The sequence below is a fragment of the Coffea arabica genome, chromosome 5e (genome assembly GCF_036785885.1).
Source record: "Coffea arabica cultivar ET-39 chromosome 5e, Coffea Arabica ET-39 HiFi, whole genome shotgun sequence".
Classification (NCBI taxonomy): Eukaryota; Viridiplantae; Streptophyta; class Magnoliopsida; order Gentianales; family Rubiaceae; genus Coffea; species Coffea arabica.
Window position 1 is genome coordinate 52,053,094 of NC_092318.1, and position 14,547 is coordinate 52,067,640.

The window sequence follows — 14,547 nt, forward strand, 5'->3', positions numbered from 1 at the left end:
AATGTCTATTTTATCCCTTATTTAAATTTATATAAAATATAAATTTATATTTCTTAATTCCAATTAGGCTCGATTAAGTTCGATTGGGCTGGATAAGTATGGGTTCAAGTTCAACCTTGAATAATGCAAAATAAAATCGAGTTCGAGCTCGAGTTTAACTTTTAAGAGCTTGACGAACTTGAGTTTGAATCCAAATTTTTTAATTCGAGTTGAACTCGACTCAACTCGATTACACCCTATCTTGTTATAGTAATACAGATTTCAAGCTTAAATAGAAAGTTCAAAAGCTCGTTGATACATGCTGGGTCAAATGGTTAGATCACTTTCTTACAAATTTTTTTTTTTTGTTTGTTTGTTTGATTTTCATTATTAGTGTGAAGACTGTATTGATAGAAAATTTGTAAGAACCCCTATAAGCGATTTATAGTCTAAGGACATGCTTTGATTTGTGGCGGTGACCAGAGTCGAATCCACCTAAATTTTTTCCTACTGAGAAAAAATTGACATCTAAATGTAGCTCAAGTGCTATTGGGGAAGTTTTTAAAAAAAAAGAAAGAAAGGTGGCTAAAGTAAGCTAATTTCATCACTACTACTGCTTTTTTAATTTCCTTTTCTTGTTGCATGACTTCCTTAATAAAATTCTTCAAGAGAGATCCCTTGCCCTACCCATTTTATGGTTCCTTAAGGGTAGGCCTGTCAACGGGTCGGGTCTAGACCCGGATCCGGACCGGATCCGTGAAATTTTTGCGGGTATGGGTAGAGATTTAATTCCGTTTTCCGGATCCGGATCCGTTTTGTCAAACAAAAAAACGGGTCGGGTACGGAATATAGTATTTCGACCCGTTTTAGACCCGGATCCGGATATAAATGAATTAATAATTTAAAAAATATATATTTATCAATATAATTTGATTAGGGTGATGTATTTTAATAAAGTTAATTTGATTTCTTTTCTTATTTGATTTTTTCTTTGCATTAGTTAGAAATTAGTTTACAAATATATTTTTTTCTCATTTTTATTAGAAATTATAAATTTTGGTAAATTTGTTCGGGTAGACCCGGATCCGGATCCGGAACATAGAATAAAAGATCCGTCGGGTAAACGGGTCGGATCCGGATCCGACATAGTAATTCGGGTCCGGGTCCGGAATAATGAATTCCGGCCCGGATCCGGCCCGTTGACAGCCCTACTTAAGGGCACCGGCGTGATTTCAACAGTATTTGCCAGTAAATATTTATTACCTAATAAAAAACTGATCTGTAGTTAGGTTCCTGTTTTTGGGTGTAATTCTATATAATTGACTGATGCGTTGTAATTTGTATATAGTATTTAGTAATAATATATTTGAATATATAATTATATATAATATCAAAATATAAATATTATATATAGGTAATTAAAGGGTTAGATCTATATCGAATTTAAGTCTAATGAGGGCCAAGTTTAGCTCATATTTAATTCGGATATATTTTTTAGGCCCAAACTTAGATCGGCTTACTGAAAGATTGGACTCATCAAACTTTTTTTGGGGTTGAACGAGCCGAGTTCGGCTGATCCAACCCCATTGACAGTCCTAATGGTCAGATTCTTGTTTTTGGGTGTAATTCTACACATTGACTTCTCTATGATCATTGTAGGAAGCAAGTAAAACCAAAATCTACTACTAATATAGCGGCCTTTATCAGCCACTGAATTCATACAATACACACACACGCACACAAAAAAAAGGAAGGAAGGAAGGAAGGAAGGAAGGAAGCAACTTTATCAAACTCAATCATGCAACTTAGCAGTGTCTCATTTTTGGGGCTCTCTCTTTACCTTGCTACTACTTTTTCTGCCCCTTTTTGGTAATGAAGGGTAGGAAGCACAGCAGCAACGATTACTAGTAGAAAGAACGCAAAAAGTCGTTGATTTAAATGGGCCAAATTGCAAAGGCAGCTGATCAACGATCAATCAATCAAGTGCCTATGAAATTGTTCACATGCAACAACTCGTGCCCTTTTCAATTAAAAGAAGTCACTGCAGAAATCAGTGGATTTGGTAATGGGGGTAAATAGTGGTAATTAAGATGTGTTGGGCAATAATTGTGGGATAATGCGAAGTAGTTGAGGTGGCTTAGTTGGGAAACGGAAAAGGAAAGGAATTAGGTGTCGCTTGTCTGTTGCATTTACTGTTGTCGGCTAGGTTTGTTGGCGTAGGTTTAGTTGGACGGTAGGAATTGATTACTAGACAATTTAATGGCATTCTGAGGTGAACCTGGAATTTGTCCCTTGATCGATTATGCAAACGAGGTAAGTTTTCATTTTCAATCAGCCGTAATTATTATTATCGGTATTATGCCACGTGCAGGCTGGCCCAGTTTTATTTCTTCCCCGTCAAATTCGTGAAATTTTTTTGAAAAAAGCCACATCACAGTCTTTAATAGTAGTTTTACCACATTTTTGCACCTTTTATTGACTATTGCATGACCAAAGTAAGGAATAATAATGATGATGATGATAATAAAAGCATTATTGTATTTTTCTGGCTGAGACTTATAAATTGTAATCATACTACAACTTTATAAGGCTACGGGCATTTTCTTCCACTCACTCCATACCATTCTCAGAAAGTTACGTGGGCCTTGTGCGGTCATAGAGTCAAGAAACTGGGAGAAGACTTTGAATATAGAAGAATTAACCCAGAAATACACAGCTTGTATTGTAACCTCTGAAATTTGCCAAAGAACAAACTAGGAAATATTGAGGCCCAAATCACACACTATATTGGGCAGCAGCTTTTGACTACACGCGACTTGTTTAGGCTGCAGTAAAGTAGAAGAGGTCCACGACTGTGACGATTGATTGAGTTGTCACATTCATTTTTTTTGTAGAGCAGAGGATAATTACTCATGGCGTCGTATGTAGACGTGTGTGTTCAATATTCGATTATCATGTCGCATAATTAACAGAAGACTATGGGAGTTTTATTTCTTTTATATATATATATATAATAATAATAGAAAAATAGTACTTTTTTTTTTCAGAGACTGTAACTGTTGTATAACCTAATCTATCTTACACTAAGGGAAGGGAACAGACTTAAGGAGGTCCAAGGGTAATTCGAAGGAGACTGAATCACCATCGGATCAGACGGATACATTACGCACCCGCCTGAATTTTTTAAGTAAAGCCACTTTAATGTGATAATTGGTGGGAGCACCCACCAAACTTTAATACTTTGATGGTGGCCAAAGGCTGGTGGTTAATAGAAAAGTAGTACTTGCACTGAATTACTTCAACCTTGCAATATCTCTTCTCTGCATAAAACAGAATGAATACAATACGGATTAACATGATCTCACTCCAAGATCTCAAAAACAATATCTTTAGCAAATTTAACATTATTAGCACCTCTTTTTCACCCAATTGCAATTCGCAATCATGTGCTTCTTGGAGAAGAAACTTGGCATACACATTCGTCTTATGTTAAAACACTTGAATTTGATAAAATGATCCATCTCAATTGAGATGTTTATGGAGAAGGCTCTTCTTTCTTATTCACTACTCAGACTAAGCAGTAGTAGATAGCTGCCTTTCACTAGATTTCATTTTAGAAAGCAGTCGTTATTTGCACATATATATATATATATATATATATATAAAGGAACTAGATAGCATTAGTTAGGTACCTAACTAACATTTCCCAGAGATTCACTTTCAGTCTTTCCTAATGGCCAAGTTTAACAGATAAAACAGAAATTTTGATAGTACAAGTTAGAGTTATTCTTTAAATGATGACAGAAAATTGGGGAGAATCCAGCAGCGTAATACCACCACTATAAACATAGGAACTTTACAGCTGGAATATTTATTTGTTTGGATTGTGATTTTTCACAGAAATTTTTTTATCTTTTTCGTAAACACATTTCTCAATTAATTTTTTACTTTACATACATCAAATCAAATCGCTATAGTATACATATATATATTTTACAAAAAACTTTTAAAAACAGCAATTCAAATGGGAATTTTCAAAGATTTATGGAAGGCCATCCATGGCTGTTTACCATGCGTGGAGAACTCGAAATGTAAGTATTGTATCAGAATAAATCTGCGTCTGCTACGGACGTTGTAAATGCCGTCATTGATTTGAGGCCATCCCACATATTGCTGCCTCTTGGAGGGGAGTGCCAAAGATCAAGGAAAATTGGAAGCTAGTTCACATATGTTTTGAGGGACATTATTAGCATTTGTATAGATTACATTAGGAAAATTTTGATGTATGGGCAGGGCAGCCTCCTGCTAGATGATACTGTTTTAAATCTTACCAGTCCTTATCAATAAAATTCCCAAGTTTACTTGAAAAAAAGAAAAAAGCAGCAACAAAAACAAAGATGAATCATGTATGGAAGGCCGATTAAACTGTTCTTTCGTTGAGAAAAATTATAGGCAAAAACTCCAAAATTTTTGTTTCCAGTGAGACTTTCATTGGTTAAAAATTGCTTTGTCAAATGTCATAGTATATACTAGTTATTTTATTTCCCTTCTGTTACTGGCTTTTTCCATTCCGGGCCGCTGCTATTAATACGACACCAATTCTTCTCTCCTGCTAAAAAATTTATGGCTCCTTTAGGCTGATTCTTTTTTTTTTGGGCTGATCCTTTAGGCTGATTCCACTTTTGTGATTTTGATTTTTTGAGTTACATGCCCCAGCCCAACAACATCTCCGGTATTTCAAGTTTGAGTACTATGAATGCAAACGACTAAGCCCATCAAGCCATACTAAATATTAATTTATATTCTATAATCATATCAAAGTTTTTCCTTACAATGCCAAGGACTGAATTGCTACGAGACTACATACAACGCAATATGATGTCTCACCCCCAAAAAAAAATTTTCTTTGAACATGATGAGGGGGTAGGAGGAAGGGCCTAGTTGGGCCCCCAAAAGATCAAATGGAAGAGGCATGCAGCCTTTTCTCCCTCCCTCTGCCTCTTTTCATCATGGGCCAAACCAGTCCTAATAGTGTTCAATTTCATTTCGCCCGCGGCCGCAATACTCCTCCCGGAGCTGCTTTTGCCATCACCGGAGTACTCCATCAGGAAAGCATTCCTCTTCTGCTGCTCCATGCTCTTGAATGCTGCCTCAAGCTTGCAAACCCTTTTGTTACCACTCATCTTTCTCAGCCTTTTCTTTCCCTTTTCCTTCGTTTTTTTCGTTTGGTCCACTAAAAAGTTGGAAAAAAAAAAAGGTAATTGGATCAGTGATCGTGACTATATATTAAGACTTGAGCTAATTAGCTTCTGATAGAGCATTTCTGGCCATGCCACATGTAGGCATATTTATAGAAGACTAGAAAGAGACACCAGAAAGAAAGACGCGTCTGGAAAGTTGGTGGGAGCAAGTTTTAGAAAAGAAAACAAGGGGTGAGAGATCCTTGGTTTTCCTTCACTTTCAGCGGTTTTTACCAAAATGTGGCAACCGGACCATAGTTTGTTAGTATAACTCTGCATGTGCTTAATTGTCTTTCCATTAAAGTGATTATACCTTAGAACTTTACAACATTGAAGTAGTAGACTATTCTCCAGCAACGGCGGATAGTTGCTGGTAACAAGGAAAGCCAACAGGGATCGATCATTAGTTTAGTTACCCCACGAGTCTGACTTTATCCATGGAACATGTACTAATAACCTAATATTCTCATTTGATTTAAACACTTAAATATGAGATCCAAAATATTTTTGTTTGGATTAGCTGTTTTCTGGAGTGTTTTTGAAATATTTTATTATGGCAATCTGTATAAATTTTTTTTATTATGGATATGTTTTGGTGATGTTTTTTAAGGTATTTTTGAAATGTATTTAAAAATATTTTTAAAGCTTAAAAAATTAAATCTACCACCCACCACCACCACCCCGTCTCTCCTTCCCCTACCTCTCCCCCTTCCTCCTCCCTTTCTTTCTTCTCTTCCTCCTTCATTCTTCCCTTCCCATTTCCTGTCACACCCCACCCTTCCCCTTCCCCTTCCCCTCCTTGATGTGACGGGAAATGGGAGAGAAAGGGAGGGGAGGAGGAAAGAGAAGGTGGAGAAAGAGGGAGAGAGAATAGAGAGGGAAAGAAAAGGAGGAGAAGGAAGGAGAGGATGGCGGTGGTGGTGGTGGTGGTGGGCGATGGTGGTGATAGATGGAAGAAAAACATAATTTAGATTTTATTTTTTTTTTGTATATTTGAAATTATTTTTGATATATTATATGGATGTGATATTTTTGAAGGTGTTTTTATTTATATATTACTGTAGTAATATTGTAAATGAAAAACTTGTTTTTCAAAAAATGGAGAATACAAACAAAGCCTAATTAGTCGTTTTTAAGCTAGTTATTTGAGTTTGAAAATATATTTGATAGGTAACCTCCGAATTTTTGCTGAAAGTGGGAGGTGCCTTTGCATGCTTGTTCCAAAAAAAAATAAAAAATACCTTCAACCAAAAAATCCTCCTGCATGCTCGTTTTTATTACTACGTAGTAGGAAAGCGAAATAAAGGAAAGAAAAAATTATTTTCCCATGTATGTTCGTTTTGATAAGAAAAAAAAAAGATAATTATTATAAGTTATAGAAAATATTGTGAATGCTAATAATTTTCCTCCAATATACTGCAAATTTTGTAAGACACAAAATGCACGAAAATGAAGAAAATTTTGCTAAACTTTCTTACTAATACTATACAAACACCTGTAAAGGGCAAAAATAACTAGTACTTCTCAATTTTCATACTTTAAGGACTCCTGAAAATCGCTATGGGCCCAAACCTGCAGGACTAGAGTCTCGCAGCCTGACTATTTCTTTTAGAGGAAAGTCATTAGAGAATGGAGTTGTTGCCGTAAAACCAGAATTAAGGTCAATACACTTGCTTCGGTGGTTTCATCCTCAAAGTCTCTTTCCTCCTCTTTCTTATGAAGCGGTTTTGCCTTAAATTCTCTCAAAAAATTGAAAATTTAAAAAGAACTTTTTTAGATAGCACTGGTGTCTGTCTAAAAAAGTTCTGTTTTGTTTTTCGTTTATACTTCACACCATTTCAACCGTGCGATCCTCTGAACTCACAGCCACAGGTTTCTATTATACAAGACTCACAACTCAACTACGGCTCTAAGATATTATGAAAGGCTTCTTTCTTTCTTTTTTTTTTCAATAAATGTTTTGAACCTTTTCTTTTTCTTCTGGAGTTTGATATTTGAGCCTTCCACGAATTGAAAATTGATTGCATATAATGATAACTCTCTTTCTTTAACTCTTTTTTCGAACCATCTTCTACGTAATTCTTTCTCCCAATAGTAAAAAAAAAAAAAAAAAGGACACAAATAAAAATGAAACAAGAAGTAAAAGTTCAAAGAAGAGCAAAATGGACCAAAGCCTGCAAATGATATTCGTTGTCTTACAATAATATAACAAATTGTCAGGATATATCATATGTTTTCTGAAAAAAAGAAAAAAAAAAGGAAGAAGAAGCTAAAATCTAATAGTACTAGGACCCCAACTACTCAAATGCATTACTTTCTTCACAGAGTTTTCTCTTCTTGGCGTCTTCTCTACTTCCCTAACCAAGAGAGATGGCAAAACGGAGCGGGTAGTCAGGGCCTGATGGTACCAAGAAGCATGGCGTTGGAGCGGCATCAAGGGGCGGCTACCTTGATCTTTGAGAACCATACCCACGGCTGCTCCTATGCTCCCACCAACAACCAAGGCCTTTGCATGCAGTTGCATTCATTCTTCCAATATTTGTTCTAGTATAATTAATATTGCAGAATTAGTATGATTGAGAAGGTGGTATTTCGTATTGCTTGAGAAGAAAATAGATGGATGAAAAGGTTTGTGATTAAGGCTGAGAAAGGGACTATGCGTATATATAGGACAGGTGTAGAGAACATGGCACGTGAGACAAAAGTTAGGCATACTACGAAACCACAGTTTTCGGAAAAACCTATTGGTTTTTTAATCTTAAAACCAGCTAACAAGTCACTTTCTGCGATTTGGACCCATAGTTTTTACATGCCATAACTGTTGGAAGCTCTCCTCCATGGTATGGTATTGGTACGTGGACAACTAGCCTGGGATGCCGCGTCCAAAATATGTGATGTAATTTGATATTTCTTCGATAAGGTATTGGAAGGTTTCTTTTTCCTTTTTTTTTTTGCGTAAACTTTTCTTGCTAAAGTTAAACTAAGATGATCCTAATATTCCATCTTGGCATGTAAGTTGATTTTCCCTCTTAATGAGGATAATAAAATCAAGAAATCTTGATCAAAATTCCTATATTTGTAAATACACGATTTTCCTAGTTGACCCCAGGAGGAAAAAAAAAAAAACTGTTTTAAGAGAAAAGAAAAAGAAAATTACAGAAAACGCCAAAAAAAAAAAAAGAAATAGTGTGTAATTGGGCCAATTTGTAGGACGAGGCCCAAACTTACTTTTCCAAGCGTAGACTGGACAGATGAGGATCCATGATTACGGTCTAGAGCATTTGTAGTCGAAGTTAAGGCCCAAAACCAGATTAACCTTAACAACAATCCACATTACCCACAATGGCTAAAGTTTTCACTATTACAATCCAGTCCAGCGTCCACTCTTGCAGAGTCCTCCGCCATCATCCGGCCAGAAATCTAAAGCGCCACCATCTCAGCCATAGGTTTCCCCGGCGATACTCCACCGGAAATGGCCAATCATACACAGCTTGTCACTGCCCGATGAGAGTGAAGATGTCTCGGAGTTTTATGCGCCACCTGCTTATTCTAGACCCGATCGCACCTGATTCCTATGGCCATTTCAAGGTTACAGCTATTACTAATATTAGCTTTCAGTTTTTTCTTTTTTTCAATGATGAATTTTGTATTTCGTATTGCCATTCTTCGGCTCTTGATGTTTATAATACAATACTAGCAATTAAAGATCAACCTTTTTGTTTTGTTTTGTTTTTTTTTTTTTAAATTAATCGTGGGATAAGTGGACTATGTTGAAATTAGATGTGTTTATGAAATTTGTTACAATAACAAATTTGAATGAATAGCTACGGACCTAATACAGGAGAATATTTTGTGTTTCCTAGCTTTTACTTTTATCTGATTCAATGGTAACCGAAAGAGGGGGAAAATTTGCAAATTTGGCAACATCTCATCTTAAATGTCAATTGGGCAAGGTTGACTATGTATACTTTATGACTAATTTGGAGCCGTATTGAAATGTTGCATAACTTTTCATATACTATATTTTTTCGAACAATATTGTAATGCTTTGGATTCATTTAGATTTTACGATAGAAACTTATTGGTGTGATGTCCTTGTAGAATTGCGATTTATGGTTATAAGTTTACTGATATATTTCTCTGATGTAGATTCTTGACGACCGGAACCATTAGGAGATTTGCTGATTGCATTCACTCAAGTCCAAAAACCGCCAGGTTAGGGGCAGCTCATAGCTTGGTGGGATGTCCAGTTGGACTCCCTTACATCCTGCGCCAATTGTATTCGCATTCAAAGGTTTCTTATAGAGGATTTTCTTCATGCACAATACGTGAAGGCAGGCAGACATTGTGGAAAACTGGGAACCTTAAAAAAGTAGCGTTCTACTCAACAAGTAACCCAGTTCCTTATCATGCTCGTATTCCATGGAGGAGGCTTGCTCATATTTGTTCCTACAGCAGTCCAATTCTGCCCCCGTTAAGTAGAATTGCATGTGCTGTGAGCCTTGCTTTGACCCGATCAAAGCTGGTAGTTCCAGGTATTTTGGCTTTCATTGTTGGAGAGCTGGGATGGAAACGAGGTTTTAGGGCTGAGGCAGAAGGCTTCCCAACTGGGGATTTTTTCTACACACAAGCACAATTTGGACACGTTCACCTGACTTCTTTCATTTTCTTGCTTTTGGAGGGTTTAATGTTGTTTCTGAGAGCAATATATTTAGGGATATTGTTCTCCCCTTGCATTTTTATGGCTCCCTTTGCTGAATCCCTTGGTTCTGAGTATAGGAAGACGTGGCTACAGACAGTTCGCATTACATTAGAAAAGGCAGGTCCAGCATTTATTAAATGGGGTCAGTGGGCAGCAACAAGGCCAGATCTATTTGCAAGTGATCTGTGTAATGAGCTTGCGGAATTGCACACCAAAGCACCAGCACATAGTTATGCACATACAAGAAGAACGATTGAAAATGCTTTTGGTCGCAATATTGCTGATATTTTTGATAATTTTGAAGAGGAGCCTGTAGCATCTGGTAGTATTGCTCAAGTTCATCGGGCTACCCTGAGATTCCGCTATCCTGGCAAACGAGGAAAGCCTGTTCTTGTTGCCGTAAAAGTTAGACATCCTGGTGTTAGTGAGGCTATTAGGAGAGACTTCGTATTGATCAATTTATTTGCTAAAGCTTCTCAATTCATTCCTACACTGAAATGGATGAGACTGGATGAAAGCATACAACAGTTTGCCGTCTTTATGATGTCCCAAGTTGATCTTGCAAGAGAGGCAGCTAATTTGAATCGTTTCATCTACAATTTCAGGCAATGGAAGGATGTTTCCTTCCCGAGACCACTATATCCTTTGGTGCATCCTGCTGTTCTGATTGAAACATATGAGCATGGCGAAAACATCCTGCACTATGTTGACAAGCTTGAAGGGCATGGGCACATTAAAAGTTCCTTGGCTCACATTGGCACTAATGCAATGTTAAAAATGCTTTTGGTATGATTACTGCTTTCCACTTGAAGGTCCACTGTTCTTAGCACTGTTTTTATTAACTGTATTGATTTCCTTCACTGATGCTAAGAAGTTGGGTAAGGCATTCTTGAGCAGAACTATCACCTTTCTTCGTATGAAAGATATGAAAAACAGAGCTATCAAAGAAATGATGACCAGATGTAAGCCATGCTCCATTATGTACATGAATAACTGCCATTAAGAACCAGCTATTTGTTGCCTTTTTCACTAAGTTTAGATGATTCCACTGAGAGTATGGTTTTTAGCACAATAACGAGCCAATAACATCTATATTCTTCTCAGAATTTTAGTAAAAGTACTAGCGATTGTCAGTCTCCATTTTAGAACCTTACTGCAGTCAATTTGCCTGGGCTAAGGGGGACTTAGCAAAGAAAATCTGTTATTCTATTAATTGAGTTCCTAGTTTCAAACTTTAAAGTCTGTATAAGCTGTTTTTATAGTTACATTTTCTTATGCTAAAATCAGGTTTTTTGTCTTCTTGTTTTGTTGATCCCCTTTGCTTTGGGGGAAGAGGGGTGAGGTAAGGGTGCTTTACCCTTAGGAGAGCTGTTAATTCATTTCTAGTAAAATGATTCGAAACTTTTCGGTTTCTCTAAATTTGGTTGCAGGTAGACAATTTCATCCATGCAGATATGCATCCTGGAAACATTCTGGTTAGAGTGTCTGATGGTGAAGCTTTAAATAAAGGTTTGTTTAAGTCAAGGCCGCATGTTATTTTCCTGGATGTGGGCATGACGGCTGAATTATCACAGAAGGATCGAGTCACTCTATTGGAGTTTTTTAAAGCTGTCGCACTTCGAGATGGTCGCACTGCCGCAGAATGCACTCTTAGATTATCTAAACAGCAGCACTGCCCGAACCCGAAGGCATTTATCCAGGTGCTTCTTTGTTCTTATGCAGCTTTCTTCATAATAAGGTAATCTTGGAATTTTTTGATGCTTGCAGAGGTTCATGCTAATTACGTAGTTATATGGTCATCCACTACCGTAAATAAACTATTATCCTGTCTATTTAACTGGCTTTTGTGAGTTCTTTTTCAGCTAATGCTAATCATGTAATTCAGCAACAAAGATGCTTTAATTGATGGTATCTTAAAAGTCTGCAACAATGAAAAGAGGTGCTAATGTTGATAAACAATAAAGAGTTATAGAAGACGAGAGTAGAGTTGGAAGAAAATTCTTAAGGTAGTGTCTTAAAACTGAAGATTCGTTGTACTGAGATTGCTAGAAACGCACTACCTACTATGGTTTCAAGAAAAGGCTTATCCTTTCTACTGCTCACCAGGAATATCCTGGTAATAACTTTTATTTTACATGCTATATACACATTGCTTTTGTAGTATTTTTTCAAAAGATCTCTTGCACCTGACGTGGGTTTATCAGCAGCACACCACAACTGTTGCATAATAGACGTTATACCTGGCTGGGACTGAGCTGAACTAAGTCCTGAGTAGTACTCTTGACCCATTTAAGTTGAATTCTCCTGTCATTTCTGGCCAAAATATTTCTTGTGCTTTAAGTGCGTGCTGATTTTCTTGCCGTTGCGATTAGTCAAAAATCAGTAACTAAAATTTCATTTAATTGATGGTCTCCTTTAAGAATAACCTTTTCATTCTTAGTAGGCAGTGGAGAATACATTTAACTTCTGGGCCACAGATGAAGGAAGTTCATTCCACCCTGCTGATTGTATGCAACAAATGCTTGAGCAAGTTAGACGTCACCAAGTAAACATTGATGGAAACGCTTGCACAGTGATGGTAACAATGTTGGTGTTGGAGGTACATTTTGGCCTCTCTTTTGCTAAATCGCTGTTTGATGTCTAATTTGGTGATAAATGTTTTTGAAAATTTGAACTATATGGTTTTGAAACTTAGCATATGCAATTCTGAAAGCTATATTATAGCAACACCATTGTCCTTTATTCCACTTTTTGTGGGGGTTATATTACTTCTTTGCTGATCATATATGTTCATGTTATGGTTATTGCCATTTTCTTCCTCAGGGATGGCAGCGGAAACTTGACCCTGATTATGATGTGCTCCGGGCATTGCAAACATTGCTCTTCAAAGTTGACTGGGAGGAATCCCTCTTCTACACCATTGAAGGACTAATGGCCCCGTGAAGGTTGTGCGTTTCTCTTAGCCTAGAAAGAAATCTGACGAAGTAGTTGCCTCGAAAAGAATTAGATGGACGATTCTCTTGCTCTGAAGAAATAAAGATATTACAAGAATCTCAAAACAGAAAAATACCTACAAAATCTGCGACCAGAGTTGCCCAACAGTTTTGCTGTTTAGGATTCCTTAGGTTGTCTACTAATTGTAAAATGGAGAAAATCTACAAGTCTTCTGGCCAAAATTGAGCGCTGCTTGTTGTATCTTTGAAAGATATAAGCAGAATGGTGTAAAGAGTCACTGAGCCGAGAACAGGAAAATGAAAAGGAAGTAACGAAAGATGAATATAGGTTAAAATGTTTACGGGAGCTTTTCGTATGGATTGGTTACTTTATAGGTTAATCTGTTCGTATGGTATAGTTTCAAAAAATATGAATAAAGCGTCGAAGGTGATCAGACTTACCCCGAAGTTCCTTGGCATAACTGGGACAAATTCTACTGGATGCAGTACCACTACTATAAGTTCTATATTGAGCATGGTGTTGTCTCTCTCTCTCTCTCTCTCTTTGGCTCCTCTACCATCAGAGCTGCTCGAACGTTTCAGATTACTTGTTTCTGACGAGTTGGCAGCAAGCTCCAAGAGCAAATGAACAAGGTGGAAAATGCAAGGACTTGGAATAATATGAAAGAAAAATACAGAACCTGTGGGAGACATCTCCGTGCACATCTAGGAATCGGTTCAGAAGAGCTAAAAAAAAAACATGATTGGGTGCAGCGCAGATGAATCAATCGACAGCTAAAAATGGTAAGATGGAGATCCTTCATCAACGCTGCACTCAATGATATTTTTAATCTCTTCGATGATTTTTCCTTCCAGTTCGGAACCAATTGGTTCGTTAGTCCTGGGCCATTTGTTGGGACTAGTTTAATAACTTTAATGAGGAATGGGATGATAAAGTACAAGGGACGTATCAGGGGATAACGAGATTGTACTACCTTCTCATTTGTGCTGCTCCTAAATAGTAACTGGCTTCTTGTACTATAGTTGTGGTTGTAGTACAAAACCCTCCTGCTGTACCATCAAAGACTAACCATTTTCTATTTGGGAGGTATTCGTCGTGGTACAGTTTAAAGACCAAATGCTGTGGATCTAGCCCAGTAGACGATTTACAATATTAAACACAAAATCGATGCTTCTACATTGTCCAAACCAACATATATAACATTTTTCAAGATTTTCTTTCCAGTAACTGCAACATATTGCAGCTTCATGTTGGGGCTCATTTTATTCTTTCTTTTTAAGATGAATTTTCCTAGTATAAGAAAGATTATCAGTTAGCCTTGTATAATCCGGGTTTTAGCAAGTTCCGGAAGATACTTTCTGACCATATATGTATACTGACTACCCTAACGAAGACAATCTTCTGTAAAACAAAAATGGAAAGGAAGAGAGAGCGTCGATCATCCTTGAGTCACTGATTTATATTTTGCTTCCACAAAAATTGAGGAACAAACGCATGCCATTGCCAGTTTTTAGGACCTCCTCAACACTCACGTAATATCAAGCCTGATTTTCACCCACCACACCTAAAATTCACAGTTAGTTTTGGCTCCCAATTGTGCGGGACACATTTCAATGTTCGCATAACTAGTCATAGACTACGAAAGCAAGTAAAGCGCATTTCGTAATTCTT

At 37.1% G+C, this 14,547-nt stretch overlaps 1 protein-coding gene across 4 annotated transcripts; it reads left to right on the plus strand.

The window, feature by feature from the left end:
• The first annotated feature begins 8,555 nt into the window (after nt 1-8,555).
• LOC113688133 (uncharacterized) lies at nt 8,556-13,322 on the plus strand. Of its 4 annotated transcripts, none has more exons than XR_011814547.1 (5): nt 8,557-8,807; nt 9,369-10,707; nt 11,352-11,659; nt 12,362-12,520; nt 12,745-13,322. XR_011814547.1 is itself a non-coding variant. In XM_027205809.2 (5 exons), exons 1-5 carry the CDS (start codon nt 8,794-8,796, stop codon nt 12,862-12,864), a joined length of 1,899 nt encoding a protein of 632 aa, XP_027061610.1. In that variant the 5' UTR covers nt 8,557-8,793; the 3' UTR covers nt 12,865-13,322. The 4 variants fall into 4 exon arrangements, 2 of the variants coding, with proteins under 2 accessions (XP_027061611.1, XP_027061610.1); XR_003447876.2 differs by having other exon boundaries at nt 12,365-12,520; XM_027205809.2 differs by having other exon boundaries at nt 11,352-11,621; nt 12,365-12,520.
• The last annotated feature ends 1,225 nt before the right edge of the window (nt 13,323-14,547 follow it).